Source organism: Canis lupus, chromosome X (assembly GCF_003254725.2).
Source record: "Canis lupus dingo isolate Sandy chromosome X, ASM325472v2, whole genome shotgun sequence".
NCBI classification, from domain to species: domain Eukaryota; kingdom Metazoa; phylum Chordata; class Mammalia; order Carnivora; family Canidae; genus Canis; species Canis lupus.
In genome coordinates, this window is record NC_064281.1 from 38,714,976 (window position 1) to 38,728,859 (window position 13,884).

The following is a 13,884-nucleotide window of genomic DNA, read 5'->3' on the forward strand; positions in this document are numbered from 1 at the left end:
TCAGGTTTACTTCTTTATAAAACTACTTTTTAAAAAAGATTTTATTTATTTGAGAGAGAGAGAAAGAACAAGTGTTGGGGAGGGGCAAGAGGGACAGGGAGAGAAGCAGACTCCCCACTGAGCAGGAAGCCCAATGTGGGGGCTTGATCACAGGACCCTCAGTTCATGACCTGAGTTGAAGGCAGACACTTAACTGACTGAGCCACCCAGATGCTCCTATTACTTAGCCTAAGAAATGAATGAAATTAGGGCACCTGACTGGCTCAGTTGGTAGAGCACGTGACTCCTGATCCTGGGGTTGTAAGTTTGAGCCCCACATCGGGTATAGAGATTACTTAAAAATAAATCTTAAAAAAAATAAAATAGAGGCACCTGGGTGTCTCAGTCAGTCAGGCATCTGCCTTCACCTCGGGTCGTGATCCCAGGGTCCTGGGATTGAGTCCCACATTGGGCTCCCTGCTCAGAGGGAAGCCTGCTTCTCACTCACCCTCTGCCTGCTGCTCCCTTTCCCTCTGTCTGCCACTCTACCTACTTGTGTGCTCTTTCTCTCTCTAATAAATAAATAAAAATATTTTAAAAAATAAATAAAAATGAATGAAATCCTAATACATGCTACAACATAGTTGAACCTTGAGGACATTATGCTAAGTGTAATAAGCCAGACATAAGAGGACAAATAAGGGTTGCCTCAGTGGCTCAGTGGTTGAGCGTCTGCCTTCTGCTCAGGTCATAATCTGAGTCCAAGGATTGAGTCCTGCATCAGGCTCCCCACGGGAACCCTGCTTCTCCCTCTGCCTGTGTCTCTGCCTCTCTCTCTGTATCTCTCATGAATAAATAAATACAATCTTAAAAAAAAAAGGCAAATAAGCTCCCACTTATATGAGGTCCCTAGAGCAGGCAAATTCACAGGACAGAAAGTAGAATGGTGGTCCCTAGGGACTGGGGGAGGGGTAATATGGAATTATTGTATAATGGGGACAGAGTTTCAGTTTGGGGTGACCGAAAAGTACTGGAGATGGAGAATACTGATGGATGGCCACCAAAGTGACTGTACTTATACTACTGAATTGTATACTTAAAAATAGTTAAAATAGTGATATTTCTTAGGCATATTTTGCCAGTTATAAATAAAAAAGTAAAAAAAATGATAAAAATACACAAAACTAAAGGGCAAACTGCTTATAGATACACACACACCAACTTTAAGATGGCAGTTTATGACCTATATTTTACCTTAGACCATCTTAAGTGTTTTCTCCAATTTTGGTAAAAGTCTGTTTGTAAATGTCCAGTAAAAGATCTGAAAGGAAATTTATCTTATTATGAATAGTTATCTCTAAGTCAGGGAATGGGATAGTGAGAGGAGCTAAAGGGAGAATCCCAAAATCACAAATCCATATTATCACCCGTGCTTCTCACCAACCAGCTATAGATTCAAGATTCCAGCAAACTCTGTCCTGGGTTTGTTCAATTTGCTAGAACTGCTCACAGAACTCAGAGAAACATGCTACTAACTAGATCAAAAGCCTGTAACTTTATTATGTTTATTATGAAAGCCTGTAACTCAGGAACAGCCAGATGGAAGAGATGCAATGGGTAGGGTATGGGGAAAGTGGGAGGAGCTTCCAGGCCCTCTCCATGGGGGACCACTCTCTTCAAATCTCCATGTGTTCACCAACCCAGAAGCTCTTCCAATATTGCCCTTTTAGGGTTTTATGAAGCTTCATTACATAGTCATGGTTACTTAAATCATTGGCCATGGGTGATTATTTCAACCTCCAAAGCCTCTCCTCTCCCAGAGATGGGAGTGAGGGTGGGAGAAGTTGAAAACTCCAGCCTTCTAATCACAAGGTTGGTGCCCCTGGCAAACAACCCTCCTTAGGCTATCCAGGGGATTTCCACTGTCGCAGGTGTGTTTGAAAGGGGCTTGTTATATGAATAACAAAAGACACCCATTTTACCCTGACTACTCTTATTATTTAGGCAAATCCAAGGGTTTGTTTGTTTTTTAAGATTTTATTTATTTATTCATGAGAGACACACAGAGAGAGACAGAGACATAGACTGAGGGAGAAGCAGGCTCCCTGTGGGGAGCCGGATGCCGGACTCAATCCCAGGACCTGAGCCAAAGGCAGACGCTCAACCACTGAGCCACCCAGGCATCCCAAATCCAAGGGTTTTAAGAGCCCTGTGCCAGAAAGAGGGATGAAGACCAAATATATCTATCTTAATATAAATCACAATATCATAGTAAATTTGAAGTTTTCCTAATAAAAGTTTTTTTTAAGGAAAGTCTAAATATAAAAAACAAAACTGTAAAAAAAAACTGTGACATACTGGAAATAAATAAAAGACAGCATTCATTTAAATCTTGGTGTTGGAAAGTCTTCTTCAGGAAGACAAAAACCCAGAAGTTTCAAAAAAAGAATTTACAGATTTAAATTTTTCATATGGCAAAAGATACAAATAAACAAATTTAAAAAAAAACAAGAATAACAGATTAGGAGAAAATATGTTAAACATCTACAACAGACAAAGGATTAAAAGCCTTCCTATTTTAAGAGTTCTTGAAGACTGTTAACAAAAGGGTAGGAAAAAATTGATGAGTGATATTAACTAATAATTCAGAAATAAAGATGTTTAAATGATCAATGCATCTATAAAATTGATGTAATTTGGCAATAACCAATGAAATAAAAATTAAAAGAACAACAAGGTGTCCTGTTTTTCCCATTAAATTAATGAAAATGAAAAAGATTGGTATACAAGATTGAGGACTTTATAGAGATACATGCTCTCATACACCATTGGTAGGAGCAAATGATACAGGCTTTTTGGAGGGCAATTTGGCAGTGAAAATTAAAATATAAAGTGTACATACCATTTGCCCCAGTAATTTTACATCTAGGAATTTATCATACTGAATCATATAAATGCACAAAAATGTATATATAAGGATTTTTCATTGCACCACTGTTGGTAATATAAAATAATTGAAAATGTCCATAGGGGAGGGAAAAATCTTTCCCTCTACCCTTCTAGGTTCTTGGCTGAGACCCCTCTATAATAAAAAGACAGCATAGCAGTAGAAAACAAATTTAATTATGTATGTACATATAGAAACCCCATAAAGATATGAGATTCAAAGAAGTGACCATAGCAGGAAGCTTTTATACCACTTAGACAAAGAAATAATAAACTTGTGAAGAATTGATAAGACAAAGGGGGTTGGGCTAGAGGCAGTAAAATGGTGAAGGAGAGCAAGGTTTGTTTGTACAGCCTTCTTGACCTTAAATTCCCTGGCTCCGGTGATAAGGATGCCTTCTGCCTTCCTGTTACAGGAAGGGTACCTTTCACATGGGAGATTTATCTCCTGCTTTCAAGGGACAAAGGAGGGTTAGAGTGTTCTTGCACTGACTGTTTCTCAAGTACTTGTAATTTAGAATAACTGTAGAGGCCAAGGGCAAGCCACCCCAAAATGTACCACTTTGGCATCTTAATTATTATAAATAAAAGTTAAGAAACAACTAACGCAAAGAGAACGTTCTGTACCCTCCTTCCCCTCCCCCCAGCCCTTGTCTACAGAGAGCAAAAAATAGTTGTTCCACGTGAAAGGTGCCCTCTCTGTACCAGGAGGTAAAGAGACACCCTTATCACCAGAGAGAGGAAATTTAGAGCCCAGAAAGCTGTATAAACAACTCTTATTACTTTTTGCTAATTTACTACCAAACCCCTAACTCTGTTTAGAATTACCAATTGAGGCTCCCAAAGTTCAATTTTTTTGTCCTGTCAATTTCTCACAGATTTATTATCTGTCTAAAAGAAATGAAAATTGCCTACCTTGGCTATTTCTTTAGGCTTGGCTTTCATAATTGGGCCTCCATGCACAGGCAATGAAACTTTGGTTCTTTTCTCCTATTAATCTGTCTCATGTCGATTTAATTCTTAAAGCAGCTGGAAATCCTCGAAGGGTAGAAAGAAAACTTTTTCCTTCCCTACATAACTGACATACCAAAGCAGCATATTTGGAGTTGATGTATTCTGTTGATGTATTGATATACCCCTTTATATCAATAAAGTTGGTAATGGTTAAATAATGTATGGTACATCCATACTATGGAATACCACACAGCCTTTAAAAGAGGATGAGGACAACACAAACAGCCCTCCAAGATATATTGCCAAGTGAAAAAATTGCAGGCTAATATGTAGAGTGTAATTATATAAATATGGTACTTCTTAATTTCCCCAGCATTATTCCTTTATTATCCACCTTTAAACAAATAAATCTCTGCTACTACAACTCATTCTAGAGAATCATGGAGGATGCTTGAAAACAACTCAACTTGGAGCATGCTGCATTGAATTCCCCACAGAAGTGTCTTTCTCAGAAATCAATGTCTAAAAATTGAAGTCTACTGGAGACATTTCTGACTTGAAGCATTTTTTATTTTTCTGAACACACCATCTTAACCCATATGTCTGTCTTTCTTGCCTGGCATTCCCATAGGCCCACTGACCTACAGTTTCATCTCTTCTGGAAGATGACTGCCTTATCTTTTTGTGGTACAAGAGCAATTTTAGGTATGTCGCAAAGCTTATGTTTTACTTTAGACTATCTTAAATATTCTTTTTAACTTTGGTAAAGATGTGTGTGTCTGTGTGTATGCATGGATGTGTGCATGCACACTTGTAAATGCCTGATAAGAAATCTGAAAGGGAACTCATCAATTTTCAGCAGTTACCTCTGAGTAAAGGAATAGGTTTGGTAGGCTACTGAAAGTGGGAATTTCACTTTTTACTCTATAAACTGTATTATTAGATTTAAAATAAAATAAGCATGCCCTTGGGGCGCCTGGTGGCTCAGTCAGTTAAACATCTGGTTTCACCTCAGGTCACGATCACAGGGTCCTGGGATCGAGCCTCACATTGGGATCCCTGCTCAGGGAGGAATCTGCTTCTCCCTCTCCCTCTGCCCCTCCCCCCACTCATGTGTGTCCTCTCTCTCTCTCTCTCTCTCTTAAATAAATAAAATCTTAAAAAAAAAATAAACAGGGGCACCTGGGTGGCTCAATCTGTTGAGTGTCTGCCTTCGGCTGGGGTTGTGATCCCAGGGTCTTAGAATTGGGCTCTGCATCCAGTTCCCTGCTCAACAAGGAGTCTGCTTCTCCCTCTGCCTCTCCCTCTTCTTGTGTTTTTCTATCAAATAAACAAATAAAATCTTTAAAAAAATAAAAATAAAGAATAAACATGGCCTTATTTAAATGAGATATAACATATAATATTTTATGCTATGTTTACAATTCCAAGACAATTTAAATCAACCAAACAACTTGTCTGAGGTTTTCAGTAGGATCTAGGCTCTGCTACTTTTCAAGTTAGGTAAGTCTTCCTTGCAAAAGCCTTTGTTCTAGCGATGGACATCTCCATAGGATTGACTATACTACTTCAGATGAATGCTGTGAGTGACAAAATTCTTACTCAAAATGCTTACACAATAAGAGAGTTTATTATCCTACATAATAAAAAGTCTAGAGGTAGGCAGGCTCTGGGGCTGGTCAATAAAGAATCCTGACAGCACCATCAAAGACCCAAGTTCTTTCCACCTCATCACTCTCCCATCTTTAGGATGTTGGCTTTGCCCTCATATTGCAGTCCCCCTTGGCTGCAAGATGGCTGCAGAGATCTGGATATTACAGCCAGAAATGACTATTCTGAGGAAGAAAAGGGAGTTGTTAGTACTACTCTCTTTCTTAGGAGCCAGGAAACCTTTCCCAGAAACCCCCAGGAGACTTCCTTTGCACATCATTTGCCAGAGTTCGGTAAGTTGCCCATACCTAAACAAGGGCAAGAGGAATGGTTTAGATTTCTCAGAATCTGTTCACCTTGCCACTCCAGAAACTGTGAATGGCAGCATATGAAGCATATGATTTTGTGGAGAGCAGTGGGTACCTGAACATCTGGGTTTCTACTGAGAAGTAGACAGGAGGGAGTAGAGGCAGGATGGGAACCTCACACTATCTGCTACAAAGGGCTGGGGCCTCTCAAGCTCATCCAGGTCCAAACTCTACTCCTTGCTTATCTTTCAGGCAGAATCTGATCATCCTTGGGCGTTTCTTGTTTCAGGGAATGGTAGCCTTAGCTACTCCGTTGCCCAACTCGGAAAACAGCAAGTTATCATCATGCTGCTCCTTTCCCTTCCCTCCTAATGTGTTAGAAAATCTTGTTAATTACACCTTCTAAATCACTCTTCATTTTGTCTCTTCTTCTTTTATCCTGCAGCTGCCACTTTTTGCCCCATTCTGTCCTATCACTCACAGAAACCTTTTTACTAGTCTCTTTTTAAAACATATAGTCTTTCTAATTATAAAACTGTTACATACTTATTATATAAATTTCGGGGAAATCCGGAAAATAAAAAGCATCTGTAGTAACATTGCTCAGAGGTAATGACTGTGGATATTTTTGTGTATATCTTTCTTTGCTTTTCTCCATTCACAAATTTACCTACATAAATAAATAGGTATTATTTTGTTTTCTAAATTGAGATTTGTATAGTATTTTTTATTAACAAAAGAGTATGAAATTTCTCCATATCAATAAATATTCTTCTAGGTTATCATTTTAAGAGTTGAATTATATTTTACCTTATGGAAGCTTCCTAATCTAGTTAAACAAATTCTTATTGCTAGATTAGGTTTTCTCCAGTTTTGATATTGTAAGTAATTCTTCCAATGAACATATTGGTGGGTAAATCTCTGCACACATTTATGAGGATTTCCTTAGGACAAATAAATAAATTACCAGCAGGGAAATTGCTAGTTCAAAGCACATGTGCCTTTTTCCTCCATTCATTTTTATGATAAAATATTTTAGGCAATCCTAAAGTCTGCTGGATATGATGATAAATACCTAGGTACCCAGGATCCAGTTTGTCAGACTTTAACATTTTGCCATATTTGCTTCAGATCTATTTTCTTAATGAAATAAAATATTAAAACATACTGAAATGCCTTATCTAGCCCTCCCAGATCCTATTCTTCCCCTGAAGGAATCACTACCCTCAATTTGGTATTTCTGAGTCCCATGCAGGTTTTTCACTTTTACTGTAAATATATATATATATATATATATATATATATATATAATAAGCGTATATATATGCATATGCATGTGTGTAAAGATATGTACATGCATACATAGTACATGATACTGTTCTGTTTTAAACTGCATATTGCACTTTTCTCCTGCAACTTGCTCTTTTTGTACAGCATTATACTTTTGAGGCTTATCCAGGTTTAAACATGTAGCTCAAGTTCACTTGTTTTTAATGGCTGTTTGTATAGTGTTCATTATATGCCATGCCGTCAGATTTTCATGTCCTTGGTTCACATTATGTCTCCATTCTTTCACCATTATAAACAAATTGCAATAAATATCATTATAAACATCTTCTGGTGTACATAAGCAAGAGTTCCTACCTGGGGTGAAATTGCTGGGGCACAGGGTATGTACATCCTTAGCTTTATGGGGTATTGCCAAATTGGTCTCTAGAGCAGTCATATCACCTTCCCTGCCACCAGCATGATGAGAGTTTCCATTGCTCTACATCCTCACCACTGTGTGGTTTGCCCGTTGTTCTCTCTCCCATCTCCAACTCCAGAAATGTAAGAAAGTGCCCATTTCTCTGAATCTTGTCACCATGGAATACTATCAGTTTCTCATCTTTGCGAATTTTATAGGCCACAGAAAGAGGGATATGTTGATGACATTAAAAAACATTTTGATTCTTTGTTTTCTTCATTATAAGAAGGGCTCAGGTTATTTTAGGAAACTGAAAGAATGTAGACGAGCTAAAAAAGAAAAGGATAATCACCCCCCTCACTCAAATATAATACTAAAGAATATCTGATGTTTATTGAATTCTTACTATACACCCAGGACTGCTTTAGATACCTAATATTTCCACAAATAGAATTCATAAATGACATCTAATATATATGATAGATATACATGATAAATATACATATGTGTGTATTTCACTTTCATGAAAAAGTACCCGCTTTTTTATAAATTGGATTTTTTTTTCACCTAATGAATAAGTCACAATCATTTTCTCATATTACCTGCATTCTGGACTGGAGGGTGTGAAAGACTTGCATATTCATATCCATCATATCCCCTAACTCCAGAAAGTGAGGACCAGACTGAGGCCAGCAGCAAGTCCTAGGGAGCTGCCTGGCTGCTGGCTGAAGATAGCAGTGCAGATGACTCAGCTGCACTAGGAAATGGAATTAACACAGAACAGCTCTGTGCTGGGGACTCAGGGAGGCCAACTCCCACCTCTGCCTTAGGGCCTGCTGCTGGGCACCCGCCCGGACTACCTGTCCATCAGACAACATAGCACGCAACTCCTTTTAGCTAACTTTCCTGTGCCCTCATCCCATGCTCCTTTAGGTTTTCTTACTACCACTGCCCTTTAGTGTAAACATATTACCTACATTCTCAGCCTCTTGTCTTCACTGTCCACCCTCAAAAACACCGAAGTCTCCTGATACTAATTGGGAGGAAGTTCCATATTCCGTTCTCTTCTGTGGCCTGGCCCATGTGTATACTTGAGGAGATGAACTATATTTGGATTTGATCCAGTTTCCATGTTAGAAGAGAGTCGGCAATAGTTGTATAATTGATCACTCGCCTGCCACTTCTCCTGCCATGCTCTGTATGTTCTAGTAATTCTGAGGTGTTGTTTCCTCTCCTCCTGACACCATTTCACACCTTTGTGCCTTTGCATATACTTCTCTTTCTGTCTAGAATGTGTTCCCCTTCTTGTCTGCCAGGAAAACTCGTATTCATCCTTCAAAGTCTATTCCAAATATATCCAACTCAAAGTACCACCTGTTGGTTCACAAACTAGCCCCCATATATGCAGGGCAAGGAAAGGCCAAAGAAAGAAGCAGATCGCTCCAGATCAGTAGGTGGCAGTTTTAATAAACAAGGAAAATTACAAAGTTTATCTAAGAGGGCTGCAAGATGAGTAGATCTCTGCACCCACCCACCAGAACCTTAAAGGTTTATATAGAGGCCTTAACTGGGTACAGCCATATATACTGTCCAGATGGTCTCAACACCACATTACTATCTCAAGCTGTGTCCTGGGGGCAGATTCTAGTGCAGGGAAGGAAGCTGAGTACACATTCCAAGGACAGGGAAGTTGGTGAGGAGCCTCTGATTGCCCAGGTCCGGCTTGCAGGTCAACCAGTAGTTACGTCCTCTTGAAGACTTCCTCCAACACCACCCTACATATTCCTTATTAATTTCAAAGACTGAAAATTACTTTGAACAATTAGAAAGCTAGCTAATTTCACCTTAACCAGGTGGTGAAAATTATCATCATCAACAGGACAAACAGATATCTGATGCCCCCACTGCCATATACCGAGAATGACACATTCTGGTAGCATTCTTGCCAAAAAACATTTCACCTGAATACAACCCTGAAGGAATGATCAAACGCATCCAACTTGGAAGATGCTCTGCAAAACTGGGCTGGGCTCTTCAAAAATGTCAATGTCAGGAAAGACCAAACCAAGCCATACCAAACCAAAGGCTCAGAAACTGTTTAAAATTAAAAGTTGCTGAAGAAGCATGACAAGTGAATGCAATGTGTGATCCTTGATTCCATCCTGGGTCAAAATGGAAAAAACAAAACCAAAAACAAAGAGTTACCTCACCTGCTGGGAGGATCAGTGAATTTTCAATGTGTATTACATATCAAATAATAAAGTTAGGTCAATGTTAAATTTCCTGAGTGTGGTCATTGTATAAGGTTATGTAAGAGAATCTATTTGCCCTTAGGAGATACATGCTCAATGCTGAACAGATTATGTGTTGCTAATCTGCAGTTAACAATCCATGGTTCAGCAAAAAGAAACAAGGAAACAAATAAATATGTGTGTTTGTATATCTAAATAGAAAAAAGGAACATGGTGGTGAAGTATTAATAATAGAAGAATTATAGGTGAAGGGTAAATGGCTCCTCAGTGTTCTATTTTCCCAGCTTTTCTGTAGGTTTGAAATTTTGCAAGACAAAAACTTGGACAGAATAAACAATAAATAATAAAAACAAATGAACAAAAAGTTTTGTTCTAGATCACATTTTCTGTGAAGCCTTTTATGATATCACCTCTACAGCCTCCAGTCCCTGAACACACACACATAAGACAATGAATCCCCCTCTCTTCTGGACTCTTTTATGATTATCTGTCTCTCTGACCAAACTATAAGCTCTTTGATATCTGAACCTGTGTGAGTTGTGTTGAATCTACACAATGCTAGATATTTGGACCTGTGTGTGTCATGTTGAATCTACACAAATGCTAGAACCATACCAGACACTGTAGCTGACATGGATGCTCAGCTGATGCTTTTTTTAGATTAATCAAGTTAAGGTCTTGAGGCTTGGATAGGATTCAGTAGGCAGACAGGAGCAAGAAAGGGTTTCCTTTTTTTTTTTTTTTCTTTTTAAGAAAGGTTTTCCAAGAGAGAGGAATGATGTGAGCAAAGGTAAGGAAGCAGAAATGTATATTTTGTATTTGCCAAGAACATTTGATTTGTTTGGTCTGAACTAAAGATTTATGTGGGTGAAAATGCCAGGCACACAATACATTCTCAATAAAAATTTGGAGAATGAATGAATGAGATTTGAAAGGCAGTTTTAGATCAGATTGGAAAGGGCCTTGACTATTGAATTAAGAGATCTGAACTGTAACTAGTTCTTAACATCCAGGGTCTTTTCCCAGTGGCAGGAAGTGAGTGTGTCCTTGGGAAGCCCCTTATATATTTTCTTCCCTAAATAATAAGGAAACGTTGGGGTATCTGGCTGGCTCAGTTGGGGGAACATGGGACTCTTCATCTTGGGGTCATGTGTTCAAGCTCCATATTGGCTGTAAAGATTACTTAAAAATAAATTCTTTTTTAAAAACATAAGGAAAAGTAGAGACAAGTGGGAGTCTGAAAGTCACCTGTTTCCAAATTCAGGAGGAGAAAACATCAATTCCTCATCCACCTAGGAAAGGCCCCATTATGGAGTTTTAAGACATCCAACATCCCTCAGAAAGAAAGGGCATCACAGAATATTGGTTGAAAGAATAAATAAATGCATCTATTTAATATGAATCATGCTTGTCCTTAAGAATAGTGTATGACATTATTTTGGTTAATTTGACTACATTTTTAAAGTTTATGAAGCTGGGGTGCCTGGGTGGCTCAGTCAGTTAAGCGGCTGCCTTTGGCTCGGTCATGATCCTGCGGTCCTGGGATTCCTGCTGAGTGGGAGTCTGCTTCTCCCTCTGCCCTTCACCCTGCTCATGCTCTCTCTCTCTCTCTCTCAAATACATAATAAAATCTTTTTAAAAATTAAGTTTGAGAAGCTTAACTAGACTCTAATACTCTTTCGGGGGTTCCACATCATTCCATAGATTTACAAAGCTCCTCATGAGGCCATATCTTAAATGTTAGGCTAAATCCTTTTCAATAATTTTAGCCCGTTGAAGCGTTCATATTTACTTAATGTTTGTGTTCTGTTTTCTTCCAGATAGATTTGTGGGGACTGACAATTTAATTAATGCAAAATAATCTGATGATTCCAATCAAGAAAAAGAAAAATGTGTTGTCTTTTGAGGTTATCATTCCCTTGACCATTCATAAACAGGCTGGCATCTATTTTGTCCTTGCCATAGTCACAGCACACCACAAAAATCTTAGCTGAGAGGAAATGCAAATCTCAGGTAGCATTTTAAATATCTATTTTTGGCCCAATTACGAGGTAGCATGGAGTTGTTCCAGAATTTTTAACATTACCGGGGAGAGACGGTGGCCGTTAAAATAACTTGCAGTTTACAAAAGCATGTGGACATTCTCTTTGAAGAAATTAGACAAGATAATTTGAGCTGTTGTCTCCCAGGTAATGAAGTAGAATCAGATGACAAATCATTTGGGCCATGTGCACAAATGGATGGTGACACAGCTAAATTAGTCCAAACTGCCCACCCCAGGCCAACTTCATGAGAGTTCAAGGGCTATTTATGAGTTAGCAATATTCTTATAACCAGTTCTGATGTGTTTTGCAAGCAGTAGCATAATTCTATGGCTACAATCGACAAAGAAGTATATGGAGAGGGACACCTGGGTGGCTCAGTGGTTGAGAGCCTGCCTTTGGCTCAGGGCATGTTCCGGGGTCCTGGGATCGAGTCCTATGTGGGGCTCCCTGCCTAGAGGTTGCTTCTCTCTCTGCCTGTGTCTCTCCCGATCTCTCTCTCTCTCTCCCCTTCATGAATAAATAAATAAAATCTTAAAAAAATAAAAAGAAGTATCTGGACAGTCCACCAAACCCAGCCAAACCCATATCTCACTTCAGTTGTATAGAGATGAACATATGGTCTGAGCCAAATGCTGTTCCCCAGCTTGAAATATGATATTGCTACTTTGTAGAAAAAGTCCGGGCCGGTTCCTCCCTAATCAAATAGAAGCGTTCATAGATACTGTGTTCAGTGTGATCCAACAATTGAAGCACACACTAGATATCTTGTAATAAAATGTTTTAAAATGTCGAGCAGATAAGAATTAGGGCTTAGAAAATGAACGACTGTGAAGAGAGATAAAAGGAGATCTGGGGTTTCTCTGAAGACCTGGCTTGGTGGCCAAATCCTCCCTGTGGCAAGTTGCCCCTGCCATGGAAACCAAGTGGGCTGGGCAATAGGGGGATTGTGACGCCTGGGGGCGGGGAGGGGGTGGTGGCCAGTGACTGGTCTTCTGTACCCCAGACCCTCGCTTGAAACTTCACAGAGCTGCCACCTTCACAACTCGCCCGCGAGAGCGGTGCCCTGAACCGTTCCGGAGAAAAAGACCGCTGGCCACCACCTTGATGACAACACCTCCGTGCCTCCTCCCGGCTCAGGCTGTCCGGCAGCCGTCGATCCATGGCCTCTCCCAGATCACCAGCAGCCTGTACATCAGCAACGGTGTAGCGGCGAACAACAAACTCATGCTGTCCAGCAACCACATCACCACGGTCATCAACGTCTCCGTGGAAGTGGTCAACACCTTTTATGAAGACATCCAATACGTACAGGTGCCCGTGGCCGATGCTCCGAGCTCACGACTCTACGACTTCTTCGACCCGATTGCTGATCACATCCACGGCGTGGAGATGCAGCAGGGCCGCACGCTGCTGCACTGCGCTGCTGGGGTGAGCCGCTCGGCCGCGCTCTGCCTGGCCTACCTCATGAAGTACCACGCCATGTCGCTGCTGGACGCCCACGCGTGGGCCAAGTCGTGCCGCCCCATCATCAGACCCAACAACGGCTTTTGGGAACAACTCATCCAGTACGAGTTCAAGCTGTTCAGCAAGAACACCGTGCACATGATCAACTCCCCAGTAGGCGTGATCCCCGACGTCTACGAGAAAGAGATCCGCTTGATGATGCCGATGTGAACAGCGCCCGACACCCGCTGAAGATCCTACACCAACACCGAACCCGAACGTTAAAGTTTTGTTGGCAAAGAAAACTAGATGCCTTTTAGAAGGGCGAGCAAAAAAAGAAAAGGGGGACAGTTGGACTTTTTAGCTTAGTGAGTTTTATCTTTAAAGAATAAAATTCATTAGATGTAACGGTGACGGTGTTTCTTATCCCCTGAGCGGCGGGTCATGGCTGCCCCAGCCCGGCCAGAGAGGAGGGGGATGGGGTGGGGGTGGGGGGCTGAAGGTGGTGCCCACCTCGGATGGACATGTATCCTGGGCCCTGCCCTAGGCTGAATAACCCAGGCCTCAGTCCCGCCCAGCCCTCCTGAGGGATCCACCTGGCTCTTCACAACCCAAAGTCA

General features: G+C 40.5%; 1 protein-coding gene across 1 annotated transcript; it reads left to right on the forward strand.

Annotated features, from left to right (window-relative positions):
* Positions 1-12,782: 12,782 nt before the first annotated feature.
* On the forward strand, positions 12,783-13,672 carry DUSP21 (dual specificity phosphatase 21). Its single transcript, XM_025468790.3, has one exon. It carries the CDS (start codon positions 12,926-12,928, stop codon positions 13,493-13,495), a length of 570 nt encoding a protein of 189 aa, XP_025324575.1. The 5' UTR covers positions 12,783-12,925; the 3' UTR covers positions 13,496-13,672.
* The last annotated feature ends 212 nt before the right edge of the window (positions 13,673-13,884 follow it).